Consider the following 26,757-nt stretch of genomic DNA (forward strand, 5'->3'; position numbering starts at 1 on the left):
TCGTTATCAAAATTGAGGGCTGGTATATTTTAGCAGTAAAGTTAGCCTCTCTTTGTATCTTATGTTTTTATGATGTTTCAGCAAAGCTCTTGAAAAAACTAACAAACATTAAAAAGAAGTACAGGTTGGTTTATTTTTCATTTGAGAGTATCCCAGACATGAACAATAGGCTATAAAATGCCTATTGTTCAAAAAGTTAAAAGTCATGACAATTATCAATCTGGACCTTTAAATTTGCCTCATTTACATGGAACTCAGATGAATTTGCCACAAGAGAAGATGTTCATGACTACAATACTCGAAGTAAAATATAGGTAGATACCTGAACATAGATTACTCAAGACAGGAAACTCACACAAAATTAATTCCTTTAAATTTGTTAGCAAACTAACACCATCTGCACAAATTTTACCTACCAACTACAATGGTAAATTGTAAATTTGGTTGGTAAAAAATCCATTATCTAAGATAACTGAGTTTCTTGACATGATATATACATACAGTATATATGATTGTCATATGGTTGTTACTTAATGAAGCCTATGCCATTGTATTGTATATGGTCAATGGTTAATAATATTCTTGATTCTTGGTTCCAAACTTGTGTTACATAATATTAAATGTGGGTTTGTCAATTATGGCATTTTAGTTGGTCCAGTCTGCTTTAGAAAACTACTAATAAATCTGTTTTGCATCAACAGTATTTTATCAATATGTAAAAATTACAGCTAGAGTTTGGTTCATTTTACCACTATATAAGGTTTTCTTCAAAAGGCAATGGATATTTTCACAGTTGGGTTCGTCCACTTTACATTTTGACAATGAATGTACATTAGTGAAAGTGGATAATTTAACATTTTACTGAGTATACAAATATTTCCAAAAATGAAATTTATTTAAAGTACTATGAACCTTTCAGATTTACTTTAACTGATAAAAACTTTAATCTTCCTTTAAAACCATAATAATTATTTTTCATTCATGTAAGATACTGTAATAGCAAAACTAATATTTATTAAAGGTTTCCATTTAAAAAGTGTTTTGTGAAAGTAAATGACGATTTTTAGTTAATTTAGAAACTTTGGCCTACAAATTTTGGTTAGTTTGATATAATCAATTTTCTCACCTGAAGCTCTCGTAGTAGCATTAATCCAGAGAAACTTCTGAGGATTCCATCCCCCCGATGTTACAATGAACACCTTCACTTTGTAGATCCTCTTTGCTTCCAAATCCTCAAATATGGCAAAAGTGTCCTTGGTAGTTCCACTGCTCAGTATCGTGGCCAAGTCATTTTCCTACACGATTAAAATGGATGATTATGAAATTGTAGAAAATGTTACGGTGTATGATAAGTTGAAAAAAATCTGAATTATAACCTGAAATAGCTGATAGGCGTACTCCAAGAAGAAGCCAGAACAGACATCAACAGGCTCCCAGTAAACTGTAATGCTGGAGTCAGTAATGTTAGGTTCTGTCTCACTCTCTCTCACAACTTCTGTGGGTACTGAAATATTAATGACACAACATTAAAATATAGCATACTAGGAGTAATTCAGTATTAATTAAAATTCAAGTAAAATATATTATTCAGCAAAATAATACTTCATAATTACAATGTAGGGGTATGCCACAATTTGTATTGCGTACAGCCTTCACTGAGGTTGCATGCAAAATTTCAAGGCTATAGCTGATTTCATTCTCGAGATGTCCAACAGATAGTAGACAATTATATACAAAATAAATTACATCCCCCCTGCAGACAAAAGAGAAATTGTGTCAGTATATTGTGCGATAGGATTCAATGACACTCAGCCAAATTCCATGGTTGGAAATGTACAATCGTAGAACTCATTCTTTTCTGGTTAGACACGCACCATTTAAAGTATATGGATAAAATCTTTCTCAAGATATCATACCACATGATATATTCATATTTTTGTCCATAAAGTTGGATTTCATAGTTTAAATAATAAAAGTTTACATACTTGTTTAATATGTCACTTGTTAAAATCTCTTGTTGCCATCATAATTTTATCCATAAGACCAACATATAAAATATTCTCTAATGCTCAGCCAAATTCCATTGAGTAATTTGCACATCATTTAACTCAGTTTTGCCTATATAGAAATGAAACTTCAAGCAAAATTTCAAAACTGCAGGTCATCTCGTTTTTGAGATATCGTGCGGACAAACAGACAAAAATTTAATTTTTCAGCCTCGTTCTTGATAGACTTTGTTAATATTCAGCCAATGATATGAACCTATCTTTATTAATATTGATAATATTTAACCCTATTAATATTTTCAGAATATTCAAGGCATAAACCTTGTATCAACTAATACTGTTCACTAGTGACTTGTAGAAGTAATTGCTGTTTTTCTCAGACTGTTCCTAAACACTCTTACATAAACCTTGTATCAACTAATACTGTTCACTAGTGACTTGTAGAAGTAATTGCTGTTTTTCTCAGACTGTTCCTAAACACTCTTACAAAAGTTACAGTCTATTCGTTTAAATTAAACGTATCCATTTCTTTATGGCTCTTCAGTGATACATACATTCTTCATTCTTCTTTATAACATTTTAATATATATTTTTACTTATTCTGCTTCACCACTATATTTCAGTTATTAGAAATATTATTTTTTTTAAATCACTTCTCTTTCTGCTCTAACAATCCAGTTAAAAGTGAATAATTATTAATAATGAACCACTCACATAAGCTATCTATTTAATAAAAGTCACTGTCCGTGGCATATAGGTATCATCTATCTGCATCCTCTTTAGGGAGTTAGTATGGGTACAATGTGTATTGGGATATTTACAGTAGGCTCACGATTATCCAAGTTCTGGTTATCCAAGCCTCCAGTTTAACCTAGCTAATCATCAGAAGTAAAAACAGGAAAAAGCAGGTCACTACAGCAAAAAGTGATGGGTAAAATAAAAAGGTTGCTGCCAATTTGGGAGTTGAAGAAGTAACTGTTGGGTACTGGGGGTGCAAGTGGCATGAAATTGACAAATTTATAAAGAAAAATGTGACTGCTGGAGGCAGAGGTTTGTGTTGAAAGACATTCAAATAGGACCATGATGAACATCTGAAACTTTGTTCTTGTGGTTTTCACAGCTACGAGAAATGGACAGCCCTGTGAGAGAGCCAATACTTCAAGCTAAAGCACTTAATTTCCACTGGAAGTTTAAAGATTCACTGCAAGTAATGGGTGGCATGATAGATGGAAGAAGAAATATGGCACAAGACAGCTAAATATTAAGGTAGGGGGCCCAAATATCGCCCATGTTCCCTAATATCGCCCACTGCAGTAACTTGCTGGTTAGTGCTGCGATCTACCCATAAAACGTTTGAACTACTAACTAGCCGTCAGCTGGAGTAATCTGTGAAAGTTTGGCAAGGTTAGCGTGTCTCAGTTTTATGTTGTGATTTTTCAAAGATATTCGCCTAAGGTGAGTTAAAAAACCCATGTGACTTATTATTAGTATAAAATTAAGAGTTAAGTAATTACAAAATGTTACTGATCCTATTCAAAAACTTCGGAAACAGCTTTGGTTTAAGTAATATTTTGATCCACTTTATTTTGCGTGTTTGGCTGCAGTGGCCGCCATGTTTGTTTGAGGAGTTGTTCCTAATATTCGCCCACCGCAGTGTTTCCTATTATCGCCCACTAGGCGATATTGGGAACACATTTTTTAAACATTTCGTTCTTTGTTTTTTCAGATGGCGCATAGGAAAACATGGGATAAATTAAAGATGAAGGAGGCAGTAATTTCAGTGAAAAATAAAGAAATGGGTTTGCTAAAAGCCTCTAAAATATTTATGGTGCCTAGATCGACACTAAAAGATTACGTAAAGAAAAGTGAAGACGAACTAGAAAAGCTTCTTTTTAGTTCCATTGGGGCGAAAACCTGTCTTGCCGACTGAAATGGAAGGATGAGCTTGTAGAGTATTGTCTAAAAATGGAAAGGTCTTTTTATGGGCTCACAGCAAAAGATATCAAAAGAATGGCCTTCCAACTAGCTATACGAAACAATATTGCCCCACCCTTTTTTCGCAGGAAACAAAAAGTGCAGGAAGGAAATGGCTACGGCTGTTTTTTTAAACGCCATCCTGAGTTGTCATTACGGAAACCACAACCCTTGTCCTTGGCCAGGAATAAAAGGATTTTCACCTGAAAATGTGAAAAAGTTTTATGATATTCTCAAGCCAGAACTAGAGCGCGTTAATTTCTCACCAACTCGGGTATTTAACGTCGACGAGACTGGTGTAACAAGTGTACAGCACAAGAGCATGCGAGTTGTATCTTTAAAGGGGAAAAGAGAAGTTCATAAACTGTCATCTGCCGAAAGAGGTCGCCTCATAACCATTGTTGCTTGTATGTCAGCATCAGGAAACTTTGTTCCTCCAATGCTGGTGTTCCCACGGAAGAGAATGAAGCCTGAAACTGATGGATGGAGCTCCTCCTGGCAGTATTGCTGCTTGTCATATTTCAGGTTGGATACAGACAGATTTGTTTACTAAATGGTTTTCACATTTCATTTCTTACGTGAAACCAACTAAAGATGATCCAGTGGTTGTTGATTCTTGATGGCCACACAACTCACACTCGCAATTTAGACTTGATCGATCTAGCTCGTGAAAATGGCGTCTCATTGGTGTGCCTCCCTCCTCATTCTTCAGACCACATGCAACCTCTGGATAAAACGTTTTATGAAGAGCTTCAAGACTTACTACGCTCAGGAAATTGAGAACTGGCTAGTAAACCATCCATTTAGAGCCATTACGGTATTTCAAATAGGTGAGCTTGTTGGAAAAGCCTATGAAAAGTCGGCTACATTATCAATCGCCACAAAAGGGTTTGCAGCTACAGGGATTTTTGCCATTTAATCCTAACATTTTCACCGATGAAGATTTCCTCCATCACCAACAAAACACTAGAATGGAAGAAGAAGTCCAAGAAATACAGACACCTCAACAAAAAATCGCCAAGCTCAATCACAGTTTCCCCTACAGACATCAATCCTGTACCGTCTCTTTCTCTTCCAACAACATCGAATTCCAGGGCTGGATCAGCAGCTGTTGTCAGTGCTTCCCCCTTTAAAAATGCACTACTTGGGTCTATAGACAGGACAACGAAAGGTAAACGGCAGTTGACTTATGACTCAAGCAAGTCTCAGGCAAAGAAGAAGAAGAGAAACAGAAAAAAAGGGATGTCGTCTCCTGACTCAACTGATGACGACGAAGACCCACCCTATGTGTCAACGGATGACAGTGACAGTAGTTATGGTGATGGTGATGATGCTCAATGTGGACTTTGTGATGGTTTTTTACTCAAGTGACAAAAATGGTGAAACTTGGTTAAAATGTAAGAAATGTTTTCTATGGTTTCATGAAGCTTGTGACAAAAGGAAGTCTAAAAAACAAAAGTTTTATGTTTGTCAAGATTGTAGCCAGTAACTTTTTGCACAACAAATCAAATAATTTTGTACTACTATGATTAAAATTTCTTTTTCAAACAATTTTTAAATGTTTCTACTAATTTTCCAATACTATTCCAATATGCGATATTAGGAACACATGGTGGGCGATATTAGGAACACTTTTTTTAAGTTAAAACATTCAAACTTGTCTTATTTTTTTTTTTATGTGAAACTGTGTTGTTTTAGAAAAATATAAGTTACGTTATAAGGTAATTGAATACCTACTTTACGTATTTCAACAATTATTTGAACAAAATGACCCATAATTAACCGTTAACTTAAATTTTCCCTTAAGTGGGCGATATTTGGGCCCCCTACCTTACTAAAGAAAAACTGTCAGCTGATTCATCTGAAATTATAACATTTCAATCTAAAATAGAAGGAATTTTAAAGAAGGATTGACATCAAAACAAATTCTAAACTCCAATAGAGACTGGTCTTAAATTTAAAATGCTACCTGTAAAAACTTTAGCACCAAATCTGAAAACTGCTCGTGGATATAAAAAAATAAAGAGCGATTCACAATGGCTACGTGCAATGCTTTTGGTTCCTTTAAACAAAGGCCTCTCCTTATTGGAACATCTAAAATCTCAAGGGTCAGTAAAATCATTAAAGTTAACTGTCTACCAACAATGTATTGCAACCAAAGAAGTGCATGATTGGAAGGTCAAAGTTTTAGTGATTAGTTTTTTAAGAATTTTTCTCTGTCACTGAAAAAGATGAGCTTCCTAGGAGAGCTGTTTAATTTTGAAAAATGCTCCTTCTTCTCACCTAGATGCCAAAGACATGCAGTGCCATATTTAAGTTTTCAGAAACTATGAAGAGAAATTATTGGTGAAGGCGACACTACAGATGTTAATTGCCAAATTAGATGAAAGAATGTCTGTTAGTGAAGACATAAAGAAGTGACACCCAATTCTTAAATTGTAGACTTACAGAATACAGATTTTTAATCTAATTGTCATATTCCATAGATACTTTGTACATATTATACAGCACAAAACAAGGAAAAGTGTCAACAATTTTGTTATGTTTTGTGTAAAAAAAATGTCTTGTCAAAGTGATCATTGCTATGGTTATTATAAGTAAGGTTTGACAAATCACTGACCCGATTGCTTGGTGGCAAATGTAACTGATGTATTATGTCCGGTGGCTCCGTCCACACCAGCAACAGAAATGAGGTACTGGGATAGGGTTTGCAGGCCCTGCAAGGTAATATGGGGATCCAACACGTGAGCCTCCCCTCCCCCAGAACACTCATGGTCACATGCTGCACGCTTGTGGCACTGCAACACAAAGTTCAGCATCCTTATCATATCTGAAAACAACTTTATGGGCACACAACTTACAATATCTGAATACATTGTATAGACTGACCTCATAGGTAACAACGTAACTAAGCCGATAGTCGTCCTTGTTTATCGGAGGCTTCCAGGACAGAGTTATAGAGGTGCTGTCACTTTGTAATAGGCTCACATTGGATACAGGACCTGGAACTAGAATATCATCACTTGTCATTAAATTTCAAAATTCATTTCCTTTGAAATTGACTCTAAAAAACCAGTTCTAGACCTATCAAAGCTTTTGATTCATTAAACAACAATTATTTTTAAGTTACATAAATTGATATTTTGTTATAAAAACTCATATTCAATTTATTTTGTTAGTTGTTACTGGGAGAAATTACTCTCAATTAATGGTTTAAATAGTAATTTATCATATATTGAGTACAGAGTAGTTCAAGGAAGTGCCTCTAGATCTAAATGAATAACTTAACTATAATTAAAATCATTAATAAGTTTATTCTATTTGCTAACAATACTGCTCTTGACATATAACTTAAGTTAAACAAGATTCTCAAGAACATACAATAATAAAAAAAATTGTGTATAACCTTATATAGACAATAGACAAATTCTTTATTGACATATTCATTTGTACATTGCATCATATAGTATAGATCATATTTTTATTTAAATTAAATAATTTAAGAATTTATTTTCTGAATAAAATGGTCCTTCTTGTAGCCAGTTGGTCAGTGCATTTTTAAAACGTTTTGGTGGTTCTTTTCTTAGAGGTTCTGGAAGTTTATTGAAGTAAAGAGCTACTTCGACGGCTTCTTTTCAAAGAGACTCAGGTGGTGGACTGGAAGAGTAAAGTTTAAAGCATTGCGAGTGTGATGGTGGTGGAAGTCTCTGTTTCTGGTTTGTCCTGAGTTGACAGCATGCAGGATCACTTCTTGAATGTAGAGGTTTACTATGGTGAGGATTTTCAGTTGTTTGAATGTTTCACGGTAGCTTTCTTGAAATTGGAGTCCTGCTAGGCATCTTATTGCTCGCTTTTGCTGTTTGAGGACTCTCTCCATGTTGCATTTGGTAGCACCTCCCCACACAGCTATGCCGTATCTGAGATGTGACTCAAACAATGAAAAGTAAGCAATTTTAGCTGAATCTTTGCTGCTGATTTGTTTTATTCTGCGTATTACATAGATGCTGGTGCTTAGTTTTTTGCAAAGCTGTTCGATGTGAGGGGGCTAGAATCAAAACTCGCCATGTCCAATTTTTTTAGAAATTGAGTTAGGAGTGTGATCTTATTCTCTATGCATGCCTCTATTCAAATGTGTAGATAGTTTGAATCAAAACTTGCCAAAACCTGTTTAAATATATAGTTAAATATCAGGGTTAGAAACATAACTGGTCTTATCCAACACGCTGTTGGAATCAAAACCGGCCTTGTCCACTTGGTAACAAAACTCGCCATGTCCCTTAGAAACAGATGGCTGATTAAGTTGACAGAATCATAACTGACCATTTTAACATTACTACACTTTTCCTTTTCTTTCCCTTTTAATTTGGAACAGTTTCCTAGTTTTTAATTACTATGGAAACTGCATGGTGGAAATTGAAAAAAATACTAACAGCCGGCAATAGCATTTTATTGTTGTTCTTTGGAATGAGATGTATTTGTAGTAGGTTCTAAATCTGACCTATACACTGTTATTCATTTTTAATTACCTTGCTAGGAGCATTATATTAGTTAAAAACTTCTAGGTGAAAGTTTTAAACATTATAATGAATAATACAAAATTACGAGCTACTCCAGGAAGAGGTCAAAGCCTGTGATGATAGAGTTGTTATTTTCTTATATGATTACCAAAAAAATCTTGTCTTACTCAAGGTTCCTGACCAGGCAGCATACTATTCCCGCCAGTTATATTATTACAACTTTACTATGTGTAAGGGATGATCAAAAGATCCTCAGTCAAAAGAAAATGTTTTTCTTTATGTTTGGAAAGAAAATGAAGCAGCTTAAGGCTCGAATGATATTGCATCCGCAAATTTATCACAGTCTTTGTCATACAGAATTTACAAACGATCGTGAAGAGGTAAGGCTGATATCAGATGGGTGTGGTGGCCAAAATAAGAACACTTCGGTGGTAGCAATGTTATCCTATTGGCTTGCACATGATGCTCCAAATCATGTTAATAAAGTGCAGATTTTCCCAGTAGTCGGGCATTCATATATTCCTCCAGATCGTGTTTTTGGATGGATAGAGAAGGTGTTGAGGAAGAAAGATACGATCGTTCTTCCAGAGGATTATTTGCAAGTTTTTAAAGATCATGGAACCACAATCGAACATGGTAAGGACAGTGACATTTTTGATTTGAAGCTTAGCAAGGATGACGTGCTTAAGCGCACAACAAATTGGCATTTCCAATTTAATAAATAGAAAAGGATTTTTATTAAAAGATCAAGAAATGGTGGTGTCATTGGTAAATTTTGGTAAATACAAGGGTGTTTGTAAGAAAGGGAAGTCCATTAATTTTATGTCTAAAGTGTTTGTTTCTTCCAATGTCAAAGTAAAACCAGAAAAACTCAATGATGTGGATAATTTATTGAAAAAACATTTCAGTGAAGATTGGCAAAATGAACCTTCACTATTATATTATAAACAAGTTTTGACATCAGCTGATCATGTTGTGAATAATAATAATAATGGCAATGATGAAGATTGGTGTGAACCACGAGAGTTTATTGAGGAAGCTACGGTATAGTTTCATTTTCAAGCCTAGTTAAGCCTTTTAAGCCTTTTATTTAGCTTTTAAATAAATTTTATTACTTTTTTAGCAAAACAACTAGTTTAGATTTTGTAACACTGTACAGTTTTGTAACAATAAAAGTGTGTTTTTTCTCAAACCTGTAAACATTTCATTATTATTACTAGCAATAAAACCAATTGTTTCTCTATTTCTCAGTAACAAAATTAGCCATGTCCTTGAAGATAAGAAACAAAACTAGTTATGTCCAACAGTTTGTAACAAAACTTGCCATGTCCAAACTATTTTATGCTATAAAGTCCTTGTATTCAACCTTTTAGGCTTGAAATGGATCTTATTAGACATTACTTTTATCCTTTAACACATTAATTACCATAAAAACTATGTTGCAAAAGAGAAAATATCCCAAACAGTTTTTTTGGATTTCTGAACATTTACCCATAATGGACATGACGAGTTTTGATTCTAGCCCCCTCATGTGTGGTTTCCAGGTTAAGTGTTCATCAATTAGTATACCAAGGTGTTTTGTTTGATTTTTTGGTTCTAGGTTGGGGGTTGGAAAATTTGTGTTTTGTAGAAAAATTTATTTGGACAGTTTTATTATTGTTTAATACCAAATTGCTTAAGTAGCAGTACTGTGTAGTTGTGTTTAAAGTGGTGATTAGGTTTTCAGAAAGTTCTTGACTACTTTTGTTGGCTATTGTAATGAAAGTGTCATCTGCATACATAACTGTGTGGCAGAGGTGTCCCAAGTAATTGGGCAGATCGTTAGTGAGAAGCAGGAATAAGACTGGACCCAGTACCGATCCTTGTGGCACTCCCAGCTGTACATTAGTAGCTTGTGATTGGGCTTTTTGTAATAAATTGTTCTTGGTGTAGTGAATTTCTACTAACCATTTCCTGTCATTTAGGTAACTCCAGAACCAGTCTGCTGACTTTCCTTTTATACCCAAGTTCTTCAGTTTTTTAATGAGTACTTCTTGGTTTAGACAGTCAAACGCTTTTGTAAAATCAAGGAATAGACTGGTAGCAATGCAGCCTTCTTCTAATTTGGTCTATGACATGTTCTACAAGTTGTATTAGGGCCGTGGCTGTGGATCAACCTTTTATAAATCCATGTTGATTATTAGTTAAGAGGTTATTGTGTTCAAGGTGTTCCATTAGTCTTTTCAAAACAACTTTTTCAATGATTTTTGAAAACGTAGATATTAGTGAAATGGGTCTGTAGCTGCTCATGTCAGTGGTGGGTCCTTTTTTATATTTTGGGTATACTTTGGCTATTTTTAGTTTGGTAGGAAAAATTCCCTGTTGTAGTGATCTGTTTACAATGTGAGTAAGGGGACCGGATAGTTCTTTTTTACAGGGTTTAGTTAATTTTGATGAGATTTCGTCTGTGCCAGAAGAGGTTCTTGGTTTTAAAGAATCTATTGCCTTCTCTATTTCATTTATTGTTGTCTGTTTAAATTGGAAAGAATTGTTTATAAGTGGTGGTGGTGGATCCTGTTGTGTAGGGTTCGTAATATTTAAGTGATTGTTTTGGAGGGTTGTATGTGCTATGGAGGAGAAATAGTTGTTAAGGCAATTTGCTATTTCTATGGGGTCATGTATTATTTTACCCTCTTTGTGGAGATAAATTTGATTGTTTGAATTATGTCTTGCTGTCTTTTCATTATTTATTATCTGCCAGAGGGCCTTAGGTTTGTTTTCTGCATTGCTTATATGTGCTGCTGTAGATTCTTTTCTGAGGGTTTTAAGCTTCATGTCATAATCCTTTTTCCTGTTTGCTGTCTCTGTTTTGTCCACAGTGAGTCCGGTGCATTGTTCTTTTTCTAAGGCTTGAATGTACCTATCTTTGTCTTGTACACTCGTTGTCCCAGATCTGTTTCTTGTAGCATTTATTCTTAAATGTCTTCAAAGGGCAGGAGCTGTCAAGAGCTGTTTGGATGATATTATTAAATATGTTGAAGGCTGTATCTGTGTTTTCTGTTTGATAGACAGTGTCCCATTTTTGTCTAGCTAGGGTTTATTTTAAACTTTCCATTGAGTTGCTGTTGAAAATTCTCTTCTTTGTTTTTGTTTCGGTAAAGCTATTTTTTAGTTTTTTAACAGTAGCTAATTGTCCTGTGTGATCTGAAAGGCCGTTCGAGATAACTGAAGTTTTTATTAGATTTGGGCTTATGTTTGTGTAGATCCAGTCTATTGATTTTGATGTTTCATGTGTAATTCTTGTGGGTGGGAGTTGTATCCTTGTAATGTTAAATGAAGTAAGAAGTTCCTCTAGTTGAGTTTTGTCATTGTTTGCTTGTAAATTGTCAACATTTATGTCTCCCATGATTACTATTTGTCTGTGTGTGTTAAGGGCTTTGTCTAATTCTTCTGTTAGAATTTCAATAGCTTGTTCTACTTTTGCACTCGGTGGTCTATAAACTCCTAGCACATTTATTGTTTCCTTCTTTTTGAGTTTGATTTCAAAAAGGGCTGTCTCACAGATAAGTTCTGTATCTTCTTTACTAGTTTCAATCATCTTTATACAGTTTTCAAGGCCTTGTTTAGCATAACCTACTACACCTCCTTTGATGTGTTTTTTTTCTTGAAAAGCCTCCAACAAGAGAATAGCCTTCTATGCTTGTCTTCTCTAAGTTTTCTTGTGAAAGTCCATGTTCTGTTAATATTAAGAACTCTGTTTTACTGTCGCTCAGGAAATGATTTAACCTGTCAATTTTGTTTGATAGCCAGTTAATGTTTTTATGAAGGAGTGTGAGTTTGTTGAGCTTAATATTTAGATTTTTGGATGTGGCTGTTGTTATAGTTGCTCTTTTCCCTTCAAGAGAACTTCTAAAAAAGAGTTATTGTTCTGTGTTTCTTCAGAGTTGTCATAATATGAAATCGTGAGTGATTGTTTCAGGGCAAGTGCTATTTGAATTAGGTGGACAATGTAGAACTTCTTGTCTTGTAGTTTTCTCAGTTAGCTTCTCAGTGTGTTTGTTATAAAAGTAGGTTTATTGGCATATGTCTTATTAGGTTAAAAGGAGGTTCAATTGTACAAGCAACTCGATACTTTAATGCTTGAAGTGAGACACTAAAAACATTTGTTTTCAAGCTTTGTTTGTGTTTTTCAGAGTCATCTCTTCCTTGGATTCGTGTTGTAGTCTGGTTATTTGTCAAAATGTGGTGGTTCAGTTTTTGTCTTCTGGTTTGTCTGGTTCCAGGGGTTAGGTTGTTGTTGGTTGTCTCAAAAGTTGTCGAAGGGTGGTGGTTCAGTTTTTGTCTTCTGGTTTGTCTGGTTCCAGGGGTTAGGTTGTTGTTGGTTGTCTCAAAAGTTGTCGAAGGGTGGTGGTTCAGTTTTTGTCTTCTGGTTTGTCTGGCTCCAGGGGTTAGGTTGTTGTCGGTTGTCTCAGTAGTTGTCAAAGGGTGGTGGTTCAGTTTTTGTCTGCTGGTTTGTCTGGTTCCAGGAGTTGTCAAAGAGTATTGGTTTAGTTTTGGTCTACTGGTTTGTGTAGCTCCAGGAGTTAGATTGTTATCGGTTGTCTCAGAAGTTGTCAATAGATAATGCTTCAGATCTGAAATGCCTCCAGGGGTTGCAGTGGTCTTGTGGTTTGTGGAGCTGGGTAAGTTTTCGAGTATTCTTAGCCTAATTTTTATTTGTTAAATTTCAACTAACAGATGAGTGTTGCCTTCAGTAGATGGAGTAGTGTTGCTTGTTTGTGTTCCAGCGTCCTCTGTAATTTTTTTTGGTTCCTTGGCATTATTTAACCCTTCAACGCGTTTTGCCGTACTAGGTACGTCATGACACTTTTACTTGAGATCGCGTTTTGCCGTACTGAGTACGTCATGGAGTAGTCGGTTATTTTTGTAGCTGTAACAGACAACTATCGAATGTTTTCAATGAAAAATGTATACCAATCGAAAGGAGAAGATTCAAACTTTCGATTAATTGAGTCGATATCTCGAAAAATCGATCTTTAGAAAAAATATCTGAGAAATCAGCTGCATTCAAGACGACGTCATTGCCGTGCAGCCGATCGTTTGTCAGCTTACGTTTGTTGTTGTTTACAGTCATTGTTAGTGTGATGGTTATGTTCAACTGACATATTCTTATGTGTTTTACGTTCCTTTGTTTAGTTATTATTATTAGTTTTACAAGCTAACTATATTGTTTTGAAGAAGGAAATCCCGTTTTGACAGGAACAATTTGTTGTGTTTTATAAACATGAGTTGGGGATGGTTTGTAGGTTAGCTAGCTTTTAGGGAAATTAACCTAAAGTAGGTTAATTTTGTTTAATTTGGCTAATTTTAAACACTAACAACATAGAAGTATAATAAAATTTATAAACTTGGGTAATTTGCTTATATTATTTATAAAACACAAAATCTTTAAAAAGCCGCCAGAAAAATCAACGCAGGAGGGAGTATGACCATGAAAAAAAAATAACGCGTTGAAGGGTTAATGGTTCCAATTTTTGTAGTTTAAGGGTTTCTATTAGTTTTTGTTGCTCCTTTATTGTTTTTTCACATTTTTTTATTGTTTCCTCTTTTTCTTTATCATGGTCTTCAAAAGTTACACTAAGCTGGTTCCTTAGTTTCCTCTCCATTTCAAGTTGGTGTTCAGCTTCATTTAGCTCTTTGACAAAGACACTTATTTTACTAATAAGTGTTTGATTTTCTTTATGAAGCTTATCAGCTTCATCTTGATAAATTATTTCATTGGAGTTTTTTATCTCAAGGATTTTTTGAGCCAGCTTTGAATTTTCAAGTATTTGATTTTGGAGATCAGGCATAGTTTATTATTTTCAATAAGTAAGACATTTCCTACCTCTGCAGCTAAAGTAAGGGAAGTTTCCAAGTTGGGTTCCTCATTGCTTAGGCTTTTTATTTTCACTTGGATGTCAGCAAGTGTGTCAGAGCTTTGATGGGAGGTTGTAGATGATTCTGCTTCCACTAAATCATCATTTAAATTGCCTTTGCACTTATAACCAAAAGTTGGCAAGTGGTTGATTCTACTGGGTGGTGTAGCTGCAGAGACACTGATTCGCTTGTAGTGCTTTTAATTGAATTGAACCTTCTAATTACATTTTATCTTGAAATTGTATTTATAAAAATTCTAGGATGTTAATTACATGTTAAGATTTTTAGTTTCATTGTTAAATAATTAGAAAATTAAGTTTATGCGTAGGCTACAGTACAAAGATATACAAAGCTAATACGAGTAGCTTAATTTAAGAAAGTAGAAAAGGGCTTTGTTTTAATGTGTTATTAAGTGCTTTTAAAAAAACCATGAAAGAACAAACTACAACTGAGGGAAAGACTTGGTTAATATCAACCATATTTAGTAAAAGTTTTGTTGATGTTAAAAATAATTCATTTTTACAATTTTTTTAAACAAGTTTTATATCCTCTGTTACATTTCTTTGTTTACAGTTTGTTATTGATGGTGGATGATTTGAAAAGATATATATTTTTGTACAGTGTTGCTATCGTGGTCTAATGTTCAAAATTCTACTATTCCCTATTTCACATATTATCATTTTTATAGAAATATCTAAGCTTCTTACTTATTTTCAAAGAAGGGCTTTGTCACAAAGTGGTGGAATTGATATATTTTTATTTTCTGAATTAGGATGCCAACTTACTCTGTTTATCCGTGCGCACTGTGACAGTGTCTGAGTAGGGAGCAAAGTCGTTGGTGGTGCGAGCCCTGACTCGCAGCTTGTACTCAGTGGCTGGAAGTTTATTGATCAATGTGGCAGTGTTGTTGGTGACGTTGTGAGACAGCCAGCGCCACCCCTCCTGCCAGTTGAGTTCGTAGTTGACGACTGGACAGATGTGCTCCTCCTCTGGCTCGTACTAAACATCTTTAGCTTACTAAATGACTTGTCTCATCAGTTACCATGTGTAATAATTATCACTTTTAAAAGTAGTATTGTATTTTTGTGAGGATATTTATCATTGAAACATTTATCACAGGAGCTAGATGAAATATGCTTGCATTAATTTGTATGAAGTTAAAATGTTTTAAATAACAGAATTCACCCCAATTCAAAAAATATAGATTGCAGCTGACCAGAAGTCTGGAAAAAAATGCTTTGTTTGATTTTGTGCCTCTTTGTTGACAGTTTTGCTAGGTCAGTATAATTCAAAACATTATTACAAAGTAGGAGTACGCCACACCATGTGTCTGGACGTCCCTTCTTTAAAAAAATGCCTTATCGATATTTTTTTTAACAAAGGTGTAAAAGGCTTTGCTGAGGCAAAATTTTAAATCTATAGCTCATCTCATTCTAGATGTTCTGCAGACAGATACACAAACAGACAACCAAACAAAAAATTGACAAAAAAAAAAACGATGTCAGATACCAGACATTGCAATAAAAAGGAAGGTGAACTGGAGCTAAACTCAAAATTCTACTGGATTTTGAAATACCAGTGATTCTCATTGATTTTCTTGCACATGGCCAAACAAAGAAAACTAGACAAGAAAGTTTTGTTGCTCATCATTGATTTTCACCACCAATTCATCACTCTGAGGGCTAAGGCTACCACTGCAATGATCATCGTGAACACTGGTTCGTCCATTTTTTTAAATCAATGCACCACTGCCTCACTTGGCTTTCACTCATTATACCTTGACCGTAATCATCACAAATCAGGCGATAAATTTCAATTAGTTTATGATTTTTCACCAACAAAAACCTTATCACAGATCACACTTCACAAATGCGGGGATTTTCATTTGCAGCACTCATTTCAACACTCCACTGTATACAAAGCACGATGCATAATCTACCACTGGTGGCTGGTTATGTACTTAGTGTAAGAACAGCCATGACACCAAGATGCTGTTCCATGTCAAACGTCTGTTGCTAGACACTCCTTGTATATAAAACGAATTAGTTTTAAAGTGTGTAAATCTGTATTTTAGGCCCTTGTTTTAAACATTTGACCAAAATTACTTGTTCTAAATCTTTTTGAGAGAATCCCTGGACTTTCCCAATCATAGGTGTTAATGTTTACTCCCTCTGATACCCTCATAATCTTTATAGGCTCTACTCAAATCTAGTTTTTTTTTTTTTTTTTTGTATATGATGAAGCACAACAATTTGGTTTGAGTGTCAGGTACAGAGTACATTAACTTCTTTTAGGCATAATAAATTAAACTCTGATTCAGACTCATTAATATACTCAGAAATTATTTATTCAAGTAACAAACTTTATCCGACTAGTTTTTGTACTGTAGCCTTAGGTACAATATTAGCATTGATGTGAATACTTAATCTGAATCTTAAGTTCCATCTTTTTATGCTTGCAATGTAATTCAAATATTTACAATTCATAATCAGCTCACCTTCCAAGATACAGAGATAGTTGTTTCGGTGGTTTCAATTTTCAAGTCATAGTCATACTCTTCAGGAACTGGAAATGATAAAAATACATATAAAAAATATTTCTTTATACAGTGACAGTGTAGTTGCCTTACAGTTCAGAAAAATTTGAGAGGAACCGGTCTCATTCAGTATGGAAGCCGTTGTGAAGGTGTTAATGTATGTAATTAAGTTATAAATACATTTTAATTAAAACGCTTTCAAAACATTTCTATACTGTTTGTAACTTCAAAAAAAAAAAAAAAGAAAAAAGGTTAACACCAGGGTTGACAATGGGCTCTTTTTTAAGGTTTAAGCTGTATATATTGAATGAGGTTTTATCAGCAAACATTGTAAAACTATAACATCTAGAAGGTTTTTTATATCTTTTAATACTTGAACTTATCAGAAGTAAACCATTCAAATAAATACACAAAGCTTGCATTAATTTACATACAAATAAATTGACAAAAATGATTTAACTATTCACGGTTAATTTTATATTTATTTTAAATTTTGCTTGAAGGCAAGCGGGTATAGTGTTTTCATCCACGTACTTTGCCATGTATTGAAATATTTCTAATGCAATACTCTAACCTTATCAAGAAGACTAGGATAAAATTTAACATACTTTAATAAAATTACTATAATTAATTGTTCAGCTAAAAAATATATCTAATTAAAATACAAGTAAATAAACTGCAGCGTACCATAACATTTGGTGAGGATCTGCCTGTAAGGTACAAGAGGTCCTTGGTAACTATTGAGGTCCTGATCAATGAGGATGACTCGGATATCATATCTGAGACCGTCCTCCAGGCCATGGATGACAACCCGGGGAGATTCACCCGAGACGGTGATGGCCTGACTTTGGTATGGCTGCCAGTGCTGAGCTTCAGACAGCTTTGACCATACAACAGGTGTCAGACAACTAAAGGTAATTTACAATCAATTGGAAATTGAGTACAATATCATCTATATCAACTTAAAAAGAAGGTAATGATGAAGAGTAAAACCCAGCAACCAACATTTCTTAAGCTTGCATTTGTTAGAGAATGATGGAAAGAATAGGAAATGCTACAAGAGTCAGTGAACTGAAAAACAAAATATTCCATAAATTGTGGGACAGTAAATAGATACAAAAAAGACGCATGGGATAATAGAACTGCTAAGTTAAAAAAAAGCAACAATACAGTATACAATTGTAATACAATTGCAAAATGATATATTTCTATAGATCTTGCTGATAGCACAAAATTTCAATTAAACATACTATAGAAAATGTTAAATCCACTAAATCCACAAAAATTTTAACTTAAGCAGTGTTATTAACACAAACAATAACTCAAAAAGAGTCTTAAATATTCTGATTTCATTTATATTTTCATCAATAAATCAGATGGTCTCTAAACCATAAAATCTATTACATCCTAAATTATACATAGCAAAATTATAGAAAAATCTGTAAAGGTGCTTTAAGTATCTATTAGAGAACAAGTGTGTAGAACGTTTTTAACATTTTGACCATGGAAGAGGCCTTAATATGTCAGGCCTAGAGGATTATTCAGACTAGAGCTTGCAGTAAGGGTTAAGTACATGTATTATAACAAAATATTTATTGTACAGTAGGTTGACATGTTGATTGCGGAAGGCATGTATTACTATGTCCGCCCTTGTTTGTGAGGATTACTCAAGGCTAGAGCTTCAATGAAAGAATTAAAGGTGTAAAGCTAAACTACAGTTATAGCTAGAAGCAGTATACAGAGTGTTTCTGAGCCTGTGAAAAACTTTCCTGGAGCTCATTTTCAAGGCCTTCTTTTCTCATGAATATGATTTGCTTCCTTTTAGAGCCAAGAGCTTCAACTTTAATTGAAATAGTATTTTCATTACTGTAACCAAAGTAATGATTTATACTTTACAAAATTACATATCTAGAGATATTTCATGTACAAAAGTAGATTTGCACACAAAAATCCAAAAATGTTAATTTTGAAGATAACATATATATTAACACAAGAAATACTTAATTTGTAATGCATTAATCATAATGAAAAAAAATTAATATGGCTTTAAAATTATTGTTCCTGTTACGGGTAAAAAGTAGATTTTTTATTTGCATCATTAACGATTGAAACACAAACATTCACAGCATGTTACAGCTTTGACCAATGCATTGTTATATCTACTAGAAAAACAGTAAGTATGACAATAATAATTAATTAGTTAGTTAAATACAATAATATTATTAATTAAGCACACTGAACATAAAATTAATTTTTTTGCAGTGGCGAGAAAAAGATTTCTATCCTAACTTTAGAAATTTGAAAGGAAACTTCTGGAGGACTGTGTTCACTGGATGAAAAGTCCTATATTGACTCGTTAACATACTTCCAATAGGCTTTACATAATATTTAGATACATCTTGTACACATATCATTCAGTATGAGAAAATATCAAGATTCACTGACCTTGTACTGCACTTGGAAGAAGGCTGGTTTGCCCTGACCCAACACCCTGTTAAGGTCAGGGGTCACAGTAGCCTCACCATAGCTGTAGGTGGTCACCTGGGGAGCGAACTGGATGTAGGCGTATACTGTGTATAACACATAAAGTAAGGGTAAGTAAACCTCCAAGAGTTGTTACACCAACTTAGGCAGTAGTGAGTAATTCAATATAACAGATGAAGAACTAATTCATTCAAACAAAATTCTGTATTAAATCACAAATTGAAAATATGCCAATATGAATCAAGTAGTTTTTACTGGTTATAAAGTATGATTCATTTAAAAAAAAAGATAAAGCACAATCTTATTAAAAAAGCTGAAGGGAAGCCAAGGAAGACAATATCAACAATGTTCTATTGAAGGTGATCATTAGCTGATAGTAAACAAACCTGTTCAGTTAGCACTAATGACATTATCAGTGTGTTGTTACTATGTTTTCATATGGTTTTCTACAATTTAATTATTTATTTAATTCTATTTCCTTAATTTTATTTATTTATTACATTAGAACTTAAACAGACTTCTGTGGTTGTAGGTTATGAGAGACATGGCTTTTTGGTATATCTCATCATAGATTTTTTATGACATATCCGCAATAAGACTTAGTTGTCACATTAAAATAACAAATTATGAGCACAGAAATGTACACTATGTCTGTGCATTGGAAACAGACCAGCCTTGAAATAAAAAAACTGCACAATCTTCAGAAACAGAACGTACAACACAATGTTGAAGTCAATGGTTCTTACACTGATTCTAATTTATATGTTGCCATGTACAATATATATTATGTATACGTTTCAATCACCTATAATTTAAAGAGTTTTTCTTTTGATGTGATATACTGTGTTATACTGGGACATACAAACTCACCAGTTTTACAGTGTGGAGGGTAGAAGCCTGGTTTGCACGAAGTGGTACATGTGCCTGTGTAGATGTCACATCTACCAGCACAGTTGTTACAGCGTTGAGTACACCCTGCTCCATACACTTTGATGTGAAGTTTATACTAGGACAAACAAACTCACCAGTTTTACAGTGTGGAGGGTAGAAGCCTGGTTTGCACGAAGTGGTACATGCGCCTGTGTAGATGTCACATCTACCAGCACAGTTGTTACAGCGTTGAGTACACCCTGCTCCATACACTTTGATGTGAAGTTTATACTAGGACAAACAAACTCACCAGTTTTACAGTGTGGAGGGTAGAAGCCTGGTTTGCACTAAATGGTACATGTGCCTGTGTAGATGTCACATCTACCAGCACAGTTGTTACAGCGTTGGGTACACCCTGCTCCATACACTTTGATGTGAAGTTTATACTAGGACAAACAAACTCACCAGTTTTACAGTGTGGAGGGTAGAAGCCTGGTTTGCACTAAATGGTACATGTGCCTGTGTAGATGTCACATCTACCAGCACAGTTGTTACAGCGTTGGGTACACCCTGCTCCATACACTTTGATGTGAAGTTTATACTAGGACAAACAAACTCACCAGTTTTACAGTGTGGAGGGTAGATGCCTGGTTTGCACGAAGTGGTACATGTGCCTGTGTAGATGTCACATCTACCAGCACAGTTGTTACAGCGTTGGGTACACCCTGCTCCATACACTTTGATGTGAAGTTTATACTAGGACAAACAAACTCACCAGTTTTACAGTGTGGAGGGTAGAAGCCTGGTTTGCACGAAGTGGTACATGCGCCTGTGTAGATGTCACATCTACCAGCACAGTTGTTACAGCGTTGAGTACACCCTGCTCCATACATTTTCCCTTCACATGCTGCACATATTTAAGAAATCAATTAATAATGGAAAGCAAATATAATTTTTCTTTCTTGTTTTGATAATAATTTGTATTTTTCACAATGGTGAGGAGCTAGAGAATGTTAAAAGAAATACTCAGTAACAACATGTAAGACAATCATAATTTATATTTGAAATGGTACTGTACGAATAAAATTGTGGTAACCACTGTTTTCAATTCTAATATATTCACACTAAATCGATCCCTAAATCAAGAAAAAATCGACAAAGCTCCAACAAAATTTTTTTGAAAGGCCTTGACCTTTGTGTCACAAAAAATGTGTTCTCAGTTGCAAAATTATGGTTAGTAAAAAGTACTTACTCTGGTTGCAATGGTAGCCTTTGAACCCTGGAGCACAGAAGCAGCCCACTACTGGCGTACAGAGTGTGAGTCCTCGACAGGCTTGCTCCCTTAAGGAACACAAGCCACCGCAGTCCTGACCAAACCGATTGGCCCCACAGCCTGTAAAATTCCAGAACTTTTGTAGCAACTACATTGGTGAATTGAATAAAGTTGAGTTCCCTCTCAATTCTTGTATTTTGAGAATGTCCACTCAGATTCAGTTGAATACAATTCACAGACTCGTCTCAAATGACGAGTAGGCTCTCATGTTATGATTTTGATGATTATTTAGAAGCGCCTACTCCAATTTTGAGGTGAATAAAGTTGAGAACAAACTTGCATAACAGAGAGCCCACTGGCAGATTGACCAGTATGCCCAGTAGCAGACTCACCACTGCTGAGTTTAATTTTTTATATTTTAAAAGTAAAACAGTCTGGATTGATTAGTCTAAAAGTCTGCATTCTAATACTGTTTGATTCATTGTAAATATGGTTGACAGGATATATTTAATCATTGAAAAAAAGGAGAGAGAAACTTTATGGTTAGTATACTTTTTGTAATTTTTCTACAATTTTTCTGTCATTATCAAATACAATAAGTTTCAAGAATTTTGTCAACATTTGTGAATTTTTATTATTTCACAAAGTAACCAGTGTTACTAAATGTAGTAAGTAAACCAAGAAATAAGATCTCATAAACTTTTTCAGCAAAACTATTAATTATTATACAACTATTGATAAAAAAGCTACAAAATAAGTCAAATTAAACTTGTTAATTTTAGGAAAATATTAAAACTTTCCAGTTGATTTATGCATTTAACAGAATAACATTTTTGTATACATTTCTGACATTAAGTTCAAGTATTGTTTATTAAACCCTTTTGTAATAAACCCTTCTGATAACGCTGAGTCTCTCCTCACTCCCACTTACCGTTATTAACTACATTTTAACATAACTACTTTAAATTGCTTTGCCGTCGTGTCAGCATATACGTTTTCAACTGCTTGCTTAGATATTTATTTATTTTATTTATTCTTTGTTCGTAACTTTTATTTTATTTTGCGGGACTGGGTGTGTGAGCTGAATTTTGCTTATTGTATAGATTTATAAAAAAGTCTGTTCTATTAAAATTGTTTTAAATAAGAGCTCACCGTCACGCACAGGCATCGGCCCATGTGGCAATATTTTCATAATAATAAGCTTGAAATTGTAATTTTTTTTATATTTGAAAATAAAGAGTAATTTGATTTGTATAGAAATGTTGCACTTTACAAAACTCAGTGTATTACGCAGGTCATTCAAAGCTTGTTCATAAAATTAACTTTACTATGGTCTCCAAATTAAAACTAAATGACTACAAACTAAAATACTCTAACAAACAATCTTGGACTTATTATTGATGAACATTTAAGATGTGCTGAACAAACTTCTTTAGTGCTAAATCACAGTGTTTGCTGATATTCATAGCCTAAAGTGGTTAGATTCTTGTCTGCTGCTGAATATTAAAATAATGTTGGCAAAGACACTTGTACTGCCTCACTTCAATTACTGACATTCATAAATAACATGACTATGGGTGGAGCTTACTAATAAACACCAGCATGCTCATATTCAACTTAGATTGATTCTCCATATCAAACATGATGACCACATAACACCCTACTTCAACCTATTATCCATCTTAAAATTAAAAAAATGTTCGAGACTACCACAACTCATTCTGTTGCACATTTTTTAAAATACAAATTTCATCAGTACTTGTCAAACAATTTTCAGTTTATGTCTGTAATAAGTGATTGATGTATAAGAAGGGGTAAGTCCTTATTCTGTTTCATCGAACAATTACTTCCTTTAGTAAATTCTTTAGAGTTTCTTCCTGTCAGTTGTGGAATGTTCTTGCAGTTAACATCTGAGCAATTGATAAGCACTCTTGTTTCGGAGTGGAAGTCAGGGCCTTGATGACTCAAGAAGTATAGTGATTGGCGGCCTTGAGTTGAGGCACTTAGAGCATTAGAAAGCATGTTGAATGAAAGTGTGTCTGGAATGTGTCTGGTAACAAGTGGAAATAAGTTTGTATTTAATTGATAATTATCTGCTTCAAGCTAAGGCTTATTAAATATTTTTTATTTAATTATTTTTATTTTAAAGAAATGGAACTATGTTTAGTAATTTAATGTAAATGTGTTAGGTTATTATTTGAGGCTAAGTGGTAGATGACACTTTATAGTCCTAGCTTCACATCTTAATAAAGTTATTTTCATTTAACTTCACAAGTTTAACATAGATTGAAAGAAGACTAATGACTGGAAGTTAAAAATCATGAATTTATTGTAGTGCTTACACAAGAACAATATTTCATAAGTTGAAAAATGTACCAGTTTGACAACGGTCCCCTGTGAAGCCAGCTGGGCAAGCACATTTGTTCTTGTCGAAGATCAAACCTCCATTCTCACAGTCACCCACCATAATAAACTGTGGATCACTTGACAGACCTGTCATAAGAGAAGAAATCTATCATAACAAAACTCAACAAAAACTCAAATAACATAAAAAAATTGACATAGTACATACAAATGAAAAATTCTTAAATAAACTTAAAACACTATCTTTTATCAATGCTGTCACTTAATAACTTATACACATGGACAGCGATACCATATTTTTCAAAGGCAAGACAAAATTGGAATATTATGACAGAGACCAGCAGAAATTGAAAATGTAAAGTGACACTATGTATTTACTTGAGACTTGTTTCTTAAACAAACTTAAAAAACAATGTAAACATTGTTGTATTTTTTCACCATTTCCTACATACTTCAAAAATCTTTATGGGTAGCATTTGTCAATTATTTAATACATTTTTTAACGATATCTAAATTCATAGTGTGAAATGTTAAGAGGAGCAATTCATTAATAATCCGTCACAATTATTGCAAGTATTGACTACAAAAAATACCCTAAACACACCAATTCAGGATAGTTCTAAATTCAAGCGAATATTGGTTTGTAACAACATACTGGTTCTAAATTACAGATTCAAATTTTTTTTAACTGCCATTCATTTCACATCACAAAAATGTAGTAAATGTTAAATACTACCAATTAAAATAACCATTAATTGATAAAGCCAATCCCATAAATTCTAGAACACTGTACAATGGACCATGTATTGAACATCTCATACTACACAATTGTACAGAATTAATTGCACCATATTCTAGAGCTAACATACCATATAAATTATTTGAATAAATATATGTGGTGTCAATATAACAAACTCTATAGTAGTTATCAATTTGTAGTATTAAACATTCAAAAGTCTCAGCTAAATTGAAGAGCAGTTTAATTTTAGCTCATTTATCCTATTAGACAAACATCCGTGGTAAAAACTCAATATCGAACGTTAATACTAGAGAAATAATAAATGATATTTTGAATCACTAAGAATCAACGGACAGCTAAATCAAGGAATCAATTCATCACTAACTGCAACTATGGCCAATTTAGAATAATTATTTGTAACGAAGTAATGTTTCACATTCAGACACGTGTAAAATATATAATGCACAACAACAAACTTCTAATTTATTACAACACAGGAAGGAGAGGCTGCATTTTTGCCTCTGTAGTTATTACCTATGGTAGGTATTTTACCATCCTAACTTTTACTGTGATAATCAAATGAAACATCCAACAGAAAATTTGTAACTGTAAATCAAAATAAATATGTATTTTTTGGTAATTACCACTTTGAAGTTGATTCTAATTTGAACATCTGGTGAAAGTTTGGATTTCACTCCATTTTCAGTTTGTAAAACATTTTTAGTTTAGAATCATATGAATTTATATTTATTTATACATGTTTTATAAAAAAATCTTAGACGGAAGTTCTAATTTAACAAATATCTTAACCTTGTGTGTTTAGAGTTTTAATAAATATCAGCAGCACCACTCAATTTGATAGCTGACAATTGAAAATATGAGACCGTTTCTGATAAAGGACACATCTCCAAAAGGCAAGTTTAAAAAATAGCTATTTCAATACTTACTACATTTTTGTATTTATATTAACAAGATTATTGTATTATATTTGACCAATGTTAAGTTTCAATCACAACAGTTTTATTTTATTATTTTGCAAATGTGGATATCCTTATTGTTATTGTTATTGTTAGTAAATAACAACTTGTATAACAAGATCAATGAAAAAATTAAATGTTAACCTACTGGAGGATGGTCTGACAGCAACATTATAAGCCTCTCGTTCACTGGGGGAGGAGAAGCGCCCCAGCATTGAGATGGTTGCTATATCCTCATCATCTACAACAGGGAGAAACTTGTTAATCTTTCCATTCTCAATAAGTAAAAAAGAATGACTAAAACCAAATTCTACTGTAACTACTTACATAGTCGGCTATGCTGGTAGCTTTCTTGATTTTAGCAACATAAGAAAAATGTTAAACTTCAAACACTTTTCATCCTTACTTATTGTCGTAGAGATATGATTTCTTATTTTAAAGATATGATTAGTATACACCTTTTAGTTTTTTCAAATTTGGTTATTCCAGAAAAAGTTTTTAAATTTTCTTATAATTAATTTTTAAATATTAACCTAAGGAAAACTAAAAAGCGTTTTGATACGTAATACTTCTTTAAAACAAGACATTTCCCATAGTTCTAAGATAAAAAATAAGGGCATAAAAATGTTTGAAGTTTAATATTGCGTGTAAACACTAAGTAAAACTCAAAGCCACTTCACTACACGCGACTTAGTGTATTTATTACACACTGATTAACTATCAGTTATAAATTTATCATTATTTTATTGAGAAAAAATTTATATTTCCTGAAATAACATTTGTTTTTTTGTTTAATTGTAACTATTTTCTAACTGTGTGATATCTACACAGATTATTAGTAAAGGTTTACCGTCAGCGTTACAGCCAGCTATTCTCTGTATCACCAGCTCTCCCAAGTTCTTTACAGACTTGATGTGTACCCTGAGTTCCTCTCCGGTCATGCTCTCTGGAAGTGTTATCCGGAACCTCCCCACCTTCCAACCATCCTGCACAACAGTACTCAGTTAGTTATAGGTGATATTCCTCTATAAATTCTTTCAAGTTCCTCGGTTTGATATCAGTTTACAACATGGTTTCATTGCTAATTTTTATTTAGTATATAATATGTGTATGTTGTAT

At 33.7% G+C, this 26,757-nt stretch overlaps 1 protein-coding gene across 1 annotated transcript in view; it reads right to left on the reverse strand.

Moving 5' to 3' along the window:
- Nucleotides 1–26,757, reverse strand: part of LOC124359725 — a 49,117-nt gene that overhangs the window by 8,691 nt on the left and 13,669 nt on the right. The window contains exons 8-20 of the mRNA XM_046812700.1: nucleotides 26,489–26,624; nucleotides 25,787–25,879; nucleotides 23,935–24,051; nucleotides 21,538–21,678; nucleotides 21,061–21,192; nucleotides 19,377–19,501; nucleotides 17,619–17,811; nucleotides 16,893–16,960; nucleotides 15,181–15,394; nucleotides 6,870–6,988; nucleotides 6,601–6,778; nucleotides 1,377–1,504; nucleotides 1,127–1,295 (exon numbers count right to left, since the gene is read on the reverse strand). Of these exons, the coding sequence (XP_046668656.1) occupies nucleotides 1,127–1,295; nucleotides 1,377–1,504; nucleotides 6,601–6,778; nucleotides 6,870–6,988; nucleotides 15,181–15,394; nucleotides 16,893–16,960; nucleotides 17,619–17,811; nucleotides 19,377–19,501; nucleotides 21,061–21,192; nucleotides 21,538–21,678; nucleotides 23,935–24,051; nucleotides 25,787–25,879; nucleotides 26,489–26,624 (1,813 nt within the window). The remainder of the gene's footprint in view (nucleotides 1–1,126; nucleotides 1,296–1,376; nucleotides 1,505–6,600; nucleotides 6,779–6,869; nucleotides 6,989–15,180; nucleotides 15,395–16,892; nucleotides 16,961–17,618; nucleotides 17,812–19,376; nucleotides 19,502–21,060; nucleotides 21,193–21,537; nucleotides 21,679–23,934; nucleotides 24,052–25,786; nucleotides 25,880–26,488; nucleotides 26,625–26,757) is intronic.

The sequence above is a fragment of the Homalodisca vitripennis genome, chromosome 4, assembly GCF_021130785.1.
Source record: "Homalodisca vitripennis isolate AUS2020 chromosome 4, UT_GWSS_2.1, whole genome shotgun sequence".
NCBI classification, from domain to species: Eukaryota; Metazoa; Arthropoda; class Insecta; order Hemiptera; family Cicadellidae; genus Homalodisca; species Homalodisca vitripennis.